The 10609-nt window shown below is 35.0% G+C and overlaps 1 protein-coding gene across 1 annotated transcript; it reads right to left on the bottom strand.

The window, feature by feature from the left end:
• Window positions 1–2086: 2086 nt before the first annotated feature.
• On the bottom strand, window positions 2087–6898 carry LOC132184102 (ras-related protein Rab7). Its single transcript, XM_059597600.1, has 7 exons — window positions 6678–6898; window positions 6546–6572; window positions 6091–6190; window positions 5832–5978; window positions 3923–4003; window positions 3703–3848; window positions 2087–2532 (listed from the first exon to the last, which is right to left on the bottom strand). The coding sequence occupies exons 1-7, from the start codon at window positions 6728–6730 to the stop codon at window positions 2469–2471; spliced, it is 618 nt and encodes a 205-aa protein (XP_059453583.1). The 5' UTR covers window positions 6731–6898; the 3' UTR covers window positions 2087–2468.
• Between the last annotated feature and the right edge of the window lie 3711 nt (window positions 6899–10609).

Below are 10609 nucleotides of genomic sequence, written 5' to 3' on the forward strand. Positions count from 1 at the left end.
GCAGTGTCTCAACCAAGTCTTGGCAAAGTTCGGGCGATGGCTCGATCGAGTGTCGACGGTGTCTCGACTGTGTCCCAGTGATGTCCCGATGGGTTCCAATGAAGTCTTAGCGGGGTCATGGCGAAACTTTAACTAAATTTGTTGATTTGAGAAATAGATGCTTAAACTCAAAAAATAACTCACGATTTTTAAATATAAAAACCATTTTAAGGATATTAAAGAAGGTTTTACGCTCAAATTGAAAATATTTTTTGTTGACTATTATTTTTTATCCCACCAAACACTTGAAAATACAAAAAATACAAAAATACAAAATAAAAATAATAATTAAAAATTAAAAATCATTTTATGTCAAAACAAGCAAACTGAACGAAGTGTAAATGAAAAGGGTTACGCATTCATATCCATGTATTCTTGATCAAGAATACATATCCAAAATCACGTCACCTTTGGGAATTCACAAATTAAAATCCCAATATTTTTGTAGTGACTACCTTATCTCTCTTTACTTGAAACCGAAAAGCAACAATTATCACCAATGCTCACCACGTCATGCTACTTTCCTATGGTACACGAAATTGCAACAATAAGATAAGAATGTGAGAGAGTCAAAGAGACACTGCATGTCCACTGTGTTCCCCATTAAAGACGTTTGACATAAAATAAAAGGAACGACAAAGAGAGAGAGAGAGGGGGGATTAAATCATTTCCTTAAATATGCAAAGATTGATGCATTATCTTTGTTGTAGTTTGCACACAAAGCCTAAAATGGGAGGAGGAAGGCGACCCAACAACAACAACACCATCCTCAATCCTCAATCCTTGTTTTTTTAAATGGTAGGTACGTTTTCTAGAAGCACCTGCATTTGCTTTTTCTTGTACACGTTTTCAAATGATAAAAGCTATGTATGATTACGCATTAATGGACTCGAGAGTTAAAACAAACAACAAAGTCGATAGGGACAACATGGTCATTTGGAAGCTCAACCACTACTCATGTTCTATGAGAATCCGGCTTCCATGCTGTTAGAATATTAATAAGTACATGATTATGAGCGAAGGCCATGTGCATAAGAGCATTTTTGCGGCATTAGGTATTTTACTTGGTAAAAAAGTACAATTCTTTACCTTAACTATTGCTTTTTCACTACACACTCTAACAAATTATCTATTATATTCTCTACTTGCTTTAAAATATTATTTCCCATTCTTTTTTTTTATTTTATATATTATTGCCGACACTTAATTAAAGAGAAAAACAAAAACATATATAGAAATCATTCATAAAAACAAAAATAAACACATATGAGGAACATTCATCTCACATGCAGGTACTAATTCTTAAAATTAATAACATAAATAAATATATTTGGGTGAAGAAACTTTTTTTATAAGGCAAGGACCAACTCTAGCTCTCTCATTCACAATGGTAAGAGTTTGAGAGTGAGAAGAGCTCAAACCCATCACTCAGCAGTAGAAGAAGACAAAGGAGGGAGATAGAGAAAAGGAAGGGAGGGAGGGAAGAACAAAAAGAAGGGAGAGAGGAAATAGAAAAAAGATGAGGATAGAGAAATAATTTGTGTGAAAGAGAAGAAATAAATATTGTTGGCGTGTTGAAGAAGAAGAAGAAATGGTTTTGAGTGAAAATGAGGAGAATACCGAAACAATAAACAAAGAAAAAGTAATAATTAAAAATAATATTTTATTCATCTAGTGTGCTATAGTTAATAACACCAAATTGCTATTCGTTGTAGCAATTAAAGTATTCTAACTAATGTAAAGTTATTATGTTGGGAGCTAAAAATAACTAAATATAGCTAATATCTCTCTTTTAGCTAAACTGTTGGAGTTGCTCTTAGATAAAAAAGCCAAAAAAAAATTGCAAGTGGGAGAAATTCTGATGGCACTATATATATATGATTCTCGTTCTCAAAACTTTACTATTTTTTCTCTTTCAAAATAGGAGGATTGGCATTTCGCCAAGATGCGATCCACCCTGGAGCCATTCACCATGACAATGGACCCCTGACAACTCTTTAACTATTCTGAAGCCTTTTGACTCCATATTGTAGGGTGGATCTCGAAAAATACGAAAGATCTCCTTGCATTTAGTAGTTCTTGTGAATCTAATTCAATGAAATTATGTCCAACAAAATGGAACCAGCTTGCCGTAGTGAAACAACTGGGCAGCTGAAGAAATGAAATGACACAACCATCATCACTCAATAACAGCCACAACGAGTAGCTACACCCAAAAATTAAGATTAACAGTTTCACGCCCAGGAGCAGGACTTGATAACTACAAAATGGAGCATTCATTTCCTAATCTATGCTTAGAACAACTCGTGGTGAACCAATCCAAGGAATACAGTGCATACAAAATTATAAATAAAATAAAAAAAAAAAAAAAAAAAATATGGTATGAATCAAAAGGACCACAAAAAAACGAAGCCGCAATCATAACCAGGTCAGCATGCACAACCACCCCTGGGCTCAGCCTCCGAAACAGCCTCTGGTATGCCCTGGAAATATCTGCAATTTAAAATAGGTCAACGAATGCATTTCATGGTCTGCTCCAAAATCTGAATAATATTAGAATATAACACAAATAGCACAAATAAGTGCTTAATATATTCAGTGATATCTGTGAGGGAGGATTCACATTTCACAGAAATTATAAAAAGAAAAAATAAAAGCCGATGCTTTGTTGCACTACAATACATTAACTGGTACAACAGAACAGAGGAGAAGATGGATCCCACAAATGCTCCAATCTACTAATGCAATGGCTGATAAATTAGCATATATACCATGTAATAAACACAATTACTGAACAACCCAAGTAGTTCCTGAATATTTTCAGCTATCAATCACTTGAACACAAATTCAAATCATCTAACACAACTTTAGAGATACAAATAACAAACATTAAGTTTGGCAGACACAAACCACAATGTCTTATCCCCACATTTTAACATGACGAATATAGGAACAGAAAAACATTAATTAAAGGAAATTGAAAATGCTACCCTATGGCTATGGTGATTATTAAATGCAAATCCAAATTTAGGACCATCTTGAGAACATATTTTTCAAGATAAATGCAAATCCAAATTTAGGACCCTGAGACAGCTTCAAAGCATAAGAAAAGGCAATGCAAATGGAGATTTTTTGGGTTTGCCTCGCAAAACACCAAGGTATTGTTTGCAAACAATAGGTGGTTGGTAGATCTTATGAAAGACGATGGGTAGTTAAAGCATAAAATCTTTAATTTGTTTAATTAAATTATCTTAATTCTTATTTTGAATACATGAAATCTGATGTGGCACAGGTTTTAAGTTCGGAGGGTATTTTTATCAGGAGCCCACCCTTGATGTAGCACAAGTGATCCTCTTAGAGGCACTCAGAGTGTAATGATCTTTCAATGTGAAGATCTCATATTCCTTGCCCTCAAAATTTTCACCTCTATAATTGCTCATAATTGTACCTAAAAAGATCATGTCCTTGTTAGACTGATGTAGAAGTTCCAATAAACTCATTTTTTTCTCAAAACTTCTGACTGTCATAACATCAAAATATTACCAGTACAGTATATCTTTCATGGGATTCATTCAAACCTATAACTGTTTGATACATTAAAACATTAACGTATTATGCAAAACTAATCCAAAAAAAAGTTATCAACCCTTAAAATAAACTTACATGTCCTGTTCACGCTCGCTAGCTAGAGCAGTCTTGGCAATACAGAAGAATGCAGCATCAACATTATAATCCTCTTTTGCTGATGTCTCGAAGTAAGGGATGTTGCCTTTTGAAGCACACCACTCCTTTGCTTTCTTCTCAGAAACCTGGAAAGACGATACTTAGGCCACCATGTAAGGAACAAAGAAACATAGATAGCACTGTAACTGTATATCCTCACCACTCGACTATTCCCACCATCAACATCAATCTTGTTTCCAAGCAATATAAATGGAAACGTCCTTGGGTCAGGTGGGTTTGCCTGGGACAACAATGAAAGAGGAAACCATGTCAACATTCAAAAAGAAAAGATATATAAGCATCTTTTGAAAAACCAAAGCCACAAATCATAGCCTAATTCTTTCTTGTATTTTTATAAGTGAACGATATTCATTAAAAAACAAAGGGTGCACTCAAGTACACAGAAAATAAAACACCTATCCAAAAAAAGAAATGAGGTCAAAAAAGTCATTAAAACTAGAAATATGATCATAGACTTGCAAATTATACAAATTATAGAAGTGCAAATAATCAACTCCAAAAATGCAATCAACAAATGTTGGAATGGCTGTTAACTTGCATGATGGAACTGATATATCTATTCTAGCTAACCACTACAAAGCATGTGGTTTGTATTTAAAGATGGTGGAAGAATAAAAAATGTGAAACAAACATATTCATGCAACACTTCAATGTGTAAAGCCTGGAATTTTTTTTAAATAATAATAATAAAAGAAAAGAAAAGGCAAGTGAAAACAGGGGGGGGGAAGCATCCATGGCATTGCTTCAATGAATAAAAGCATCATCTTCCTTAGCTTTCAAAACTCACAAACCAAATGAAATTTTTTAACTTAGAATTTGGCAATCTACTGTGCATGCTCTGATGAAAGTTTTAAATGCCCACCCCATTTTTCTTTAAAACCGGGGTAGGGGCATGAGGCCCGTGGATTCCAATGAGACAGAGTTAAACTGAATTTGAAATGAAGAAATCAATCACTCTCTAGAGTATAAAGTGCAAAAATGGAAGAATCCTGGTGCAAAAGAAGAAATTAAGTAATCAAGAAGTGCCATTATGAAGTGAGGTGAAAGATCCTGCTGAGAAATGTAAAGCTAAAATTCAAAAGAATGAGAAATTAGAAATCCAATGAAACTAATTAACATTTCGAAAAGGAAGCTAAAATGTCAGAAATTTTCAGTTTCCAATGTCATTGCCTAAACCTCTCTAACAAATGACTCATTACTACAGATGTTATTTCAATCTCATTTCCACAAATGTTGTTGAGTCTAAAAGATTTGTGGCAGCGACATATACATTATAGAAAACATTAAACACTAGTATGCAAGCAAGCTCAACTAAAGTATATCTAAAGATTGAACATTGATATGGTCTAATCACATGTTTACAAATATGTTAAAGCACAATATATAATCATGTATAACATAATTGATCTTAATGTGTCAGTTAACCAACAAGTATTACAATATAATTTTAATAAATAAAATACACCTGCAATTGAGACAATATTACATTCTTTTTTATGAGTAAAGTGTAAGCGTGCAGCTCGTCTATCTTCCAAAGACAAGAGCGGAACTGCAATTGCAACAGCAGCTAAATCTAAAAAGCTTTGGTCTCTCTTTCTATCCCTCTCAAACATTTTTTCCTGAACCAGTTGCTATGAGAGACTAGAAAATAAACTAATAAAGTGAAGCAAGTACTACAAGCCAAAGTAACATTTAACTAACAGTTTTTCTTAGATTATTATTAAGTGAATGCTGCCACTAAATAATTTCAGATTCTTCATGACATTCTAATTCCTCAAACGATAACTAATAGTCTGAAACACGGCAATCAATTTAGGGGTGCCTTGTGCTTTTTATAATATTTCTCTGTTTATCTATATTTAAAAAATAAAAAAATAAAAAATAAAAAAAGTCTGAAACACGGCAATCAATTTAAACGAGAGCCTAACCATTTTTTTAAATAATATATTTTAGGAAATAAAATTGAATAACATAAAAAAGATAAATTGCTAGCTAGCAAATCATTCAGAGCGACAATGAATTAAAGAATCAAGTACGGCATCAAGAACCTGTTTAAGAAACTCCTCGTGCCAGTTGTCAAGAGTATCAAAAGATTTCATCACGTTAACATCATAAACTAGAACACAGCAATCTGCCCCTCTATAAAATGCAACTCCAAGACTTTGAAACCGTTCTTGCCCAGCTGTGTCCCATATCTACCAACGTGAACCCACAACGTATTAGCATGGAATATACCTAATGAAGCTTTATTACTTATCAAAAAATAACAATTAAACTCGTATAGAATGCCCAAATACCATTACCCACTTGTAGAGTGACGAGCCTGTCATCGATTTGGAGTTCTTTCGTGACAAAATCTGCACCAATTGTGGCTTTATACTGCTGACTGAACCTCTTATGCACATATCTATTAACCAGTTAACGACCCACAACTACAAACTCCGGAAAATTAAATAAAAACACAGAACAACGCGTTCATAAAGCAGAATCACAGTAAAACAAATGATTCAGCCACAATGTACTACGTAAAACCTAATATATATATATAATTTAATAAGTTGGTACCCAAAAGTAAAAGCAGGAAACGCATCAAGAAAAAAAAAGTACGCAGTGGTAGGCCATAAATTGGATGAGAGAGCAGCCAAATTAGCAACAAAATTATTAAAGGAAACAAAATAAAATCATAGATTATAAGATCCCATGAATCCTGGGATATATATCACGGATTAATCAATTCCTATAGTTGAACAATGAAAGGATACTGATTCATCAACGACGTCTTGCCAACCCTGAAATCCGAAACTAAACAGAATAAATTTCCATAAACATATATATATTACATATTCCACACATTATATATATATACACATATGAACCCTAAGCGAGCGGCGTACCCACTGTCGCCGAGAACGATGACCTTGAGCAAGGTGCGCCTACGCACTGACATGGCGAATCGGATTTTGAGAAATTCTTAGAAATCTAGTTTGCTTTTTATCTTCTGTTTTAGGTATCTTTGTGCAACGACAGCAGCGTGCACTGGTCGACGAGTTCTTTTTATCCCGCTAGAAAAGGGGGAAAAACGAGTTAAGAGCGAGACAGAAAAAGGGGGCGCCAATTTCTGATTTTCCGTGAAATAATAAAAAATTGGGGGTGCTTGTGGGGCTATGTGGTACGTGCGTGGGTCTCACACGTGGCCTTTTTGGCTCGTGCACTGCCGACCTTTATTGGTTTTTTCCCTTTCGCACCCAACGCAAAACGGCAAAAGCCAGATCAAAAGAAAGGAAGGTTCTGGGGGTGCTATTGTGAGAGCATCCAACCTTTTGGTCTCTTGTTAATAATTGTAAAGTTGCCGTATAATTGATTAATTTCGTTTGCCAGCTCTCACTTTGTCTGCGCATTAGGTACATTATTTTCTAAAGGGAGCGGCTCTTTTAATATGATTCCCTAGCTCAGAAAATAAATATATATTCCCTAAATTTGAATAAAATCCTCTTAAAAGTAAGATGCAAAGGGATTGGATTAGGGCTTGGATCTTCAAAATCTCCAACGAGAAGAGCTGGTTGCCAACAAGTGGGGTATTGAGGCCTAGTGTAGGGGTTATAACCGCTCTGACAACCGCTTATAACCATTAATCATTAATTGCTAATTGCTAATTGCTAATCGCTTTGATCAGTAGTTATAAAAAATCGTTAACCGTTTAGGACTGTTGCGGTTAACAGTTTTAGGGGTAAGAAAAAGCAGTTAATAACCGCTAACCGTCTACCCTTATATATAATAATATAAATATAAATATTTTATATTTTATATTAATAATTATTATAATATAACATCTAAAACGACACCGTTTTGGTGTTTAATACCAAAACGGCGTCGTTTTAGCCCTGTATGACTCTATGTATGTGAAATATAATGTGGTATGAGATTTTTTGGCAAAGCCTTATTCAAAACATTTCCTAACCTAGAAAACAGCATGTTCCTTTCGTCTTTTTTGGTACACTTTGGCAAAAAAGTTTAAAATAAGCCCAGACACTTAAAAAGCCCCAAAACCCATATATATATATATATATATATATATATATATATAAGTTATAAAATTGCCGATTATTGGCTTGAATAACCGCTAACCGCCTAAGCAGTTGCAGTTATTAAAAATTGATAACCATCCAAGACGGTTGCGGTTAGCGGTTATAGCCAATAACCACTAACTATAACCATTTGTGCAGCCCTAGCTGAGTGACTTGACTAGGCCCACGACAATAGTGGTCTTGTCGAGGTCTTGAGGTTGATTTTAGTGATATTGGGTAAAATATAATTATAATAAGGAAAAACTTCACTTTAGACCCTTGAACTTTCACGTGATTGGACATTCCCCTGAACTTTAAAATCTCTTAATGGATCTTTGAACTTTTAATTGCTCTCAATGTGGACACATCTGTCATATTTTAAACGTTACATGACGTTTATACCACTGACTTTTGTATAAAATTTCAACTTTACCCTTAATTTCAAAACATTTTTTTTATTAAAAAACAAAAATCATAGATATTTTGGCCTTTTCTGTATTTTTAACCGCTAAAATTGACGGAGGAGTCTACATTGAAAGCAATTAAAAGTTCAAAAGTCCAAATTGAGAGATTTTAAAGTTTGAAAGTTTGTCAGATTGCATGTAAGTTCAGGGGGTTAAAGTGAAGTTTCCCGTTCATAATAATAATAATAATAATAATAGTTAATTGCCTTTACCCCTCGACTAACATTCATTTATACATTGTTTTCATCAACTTTCACGTGTTAAACTCACATTGAGTTTAACTACCATTTTTTGACCCATTAAAAAAAAAAAAAAAAAAAAAAACCTTCTTTATTAGTCAATATTGTTAAATTAGAGGAATCTTAATCAAATGCATATTTGAATATTGCCTTTACGTAAAAAAAAAATTAACAAAATATTTTAGAGTTGTATCAGTTATGATGTAAGAATTTCGTATAAAAAATAAAATAATGATGTTAAACAAGTAATTATAAACACATAGATTTATATGGTTCACCACTAATAGTGACGTACATCCACAAAGTTTCAATGATGTTTCACTATTTTTTTAGAAACAATACATAATGAGTTGATTATATTTGGACAAAACCTTAAAAGTCATCAATGACTATAAATACGACCTTCAACTGGGTTAAAACACCGAAACGATATCATTAATCTTATTGATATTTAATGGATGTGTTCCTTATTCTTTTCCTTGTGATTACTCATGCTAAGGGATTTGCTGTTACAATGTGTTTGTGACAGTTGCTGCATGCAATACTAATAATTTTTTTTTTTTTTTTTTTTACATATACCATGTAGAGATTTAGCTCAAATCAATGGTCATTTAATCCAAATATAATCCTTTTCAATGTGTGAGCATGGTAAAAGAGTGTTGAATCAGCTACAAGAGAGGCAAGAAAAGCTGAGTATCCAGCTGACATGTGAGAAAATATTGCAAGGACTAATTGTTAGGGATGTGGCATAAAACCCAATTTCCTTTTCTATGATACTTCCAGTTTATTTGTAAGTTTTTTATTTTATGAAATTTATTAAAACATTGAGCATATCATTATACATATTCATATCAATATAAACATATGCAGTCATTAATTACATTGAGTATGGTTTAGGCATGTTAATGAAATTATCTAGTTAATAAAATATACAATCTTTGATAAGACTATAACATATCAATCATGATTATCTATTTTGCTTATAGAAGTAGAGACTTTAGATTGATATTTTAGTGTAGTTATAATGCATTGACTCCGACCATTAGAATTGTTATTTTACAAACTATTGTTAACATTAAGGGTTAATTATATTTTTTGTACCTAAGTTTTTACGTTTTTTTTTTTTTTTTTTTGCATAGGTTTCAATTTGATTCACATATGGTACTTAATTTATGGGTAAATACAAATTTAGTATATCCGTTACCATTAAGTCAGCCAAACTAATGAACTACAACAATGGTTGTTTCGGCTACTCATTGTGGCTAGTCTAAGGTAGTTCGACCACCTCATGGTCTCTGGGGGTGGCTCGATCACCCCTTTTTGGCCAATGAGGAATGGGGGTAGTTGAACCACCACAAGGGCTCTAGGAGTAACGAGTCACTCTTAGGCTCTGTTAACTTCGACGTAAAATGGTTTCTTTCGTAAAATATTTTTAGGAAAGCCATTTTCTCTGAAAATATTTTTCGTCGAAAACATTTTACGGCGTTTACCTTACACACGGAAAATAATATTTTTTTTCATATATATTTTTTCCAATAAGGTCCCCACCAGGACCTCGTCGAGACTTGAGTGGGACCTGCCTAGGACTTGCCCAGGACCTGACTGGGACCCCCCCGGCACTTGACCGGAACCCGCCCGGGACCTGCCCTGGACTTGACTGGGACTCGCCCGGGACTTACTCGGGACCCCGCTAGGACTTGACCGGAACCCGCCCGGGACTCACCGGGACCCGACCGGGCAAGTACCGGGAGGGGACCCCGACGAGACTTGACCGGGACCCAACCGGGAAAGTCCCTAGCGGGTCTTGGGCAGGTTCGGTCAAGTCCTGAGCGGGTCTCGGTCAAGTCTCAGGCGGGTCCGGGTCAAGTCCCGGTCAGGTTTCGGGCAAGCCCCGGTTAGGTCTCGGGCAAGTCTCTGGCAGGTCCCGGTCAAGTCCTGGTCAGGTCCCGAGCGAGTCCCGGTCAAGTCCCGGGCGGGTCCTGGTCAAGTCCCGGGCAGGTCCCGGTCAAGTCCCAGGCAGGTCCCTAGTGGGTTTCGGTCAAGTCCCGAGCAGGTCCTT

Source organism: Corylus avellana, chromosome ca6 (assembly GCF_901000735.1).
Source record: "Corylus avellana chromosome ca6, CavTom2PMs-1.0".
NCBI lineage: Eukaryota > Viridiplantae > Streptophyta > Magnoliopsida > Fagales > Betulaceae > Corylus > Corylus avellana.

Coding starts and splice junctions, on each gene's coding strand:
- LOC132184102 (XM_059597600.1), bottom strand. CDS start 6,730: ATGTCAGTGCGTAGGCGCACCTTGCTCAAGGTCATCGTTCTCGGCGAC. Junction 6,573..6,677: donor ATCGTTCTCGGCGACAGTGG/GTACGCCGCTCG, acceptor TTCGGATTTCAG/GGTTGGCAAGACGTCGTTGA. Junction 3,849..3,922: donor ATGGTGGGAATAGTCGAGTG/GTGAGGATATAC, acceptor TCGTCTTTCCAG/GTTTCTGAGAAGAAAGCAAA.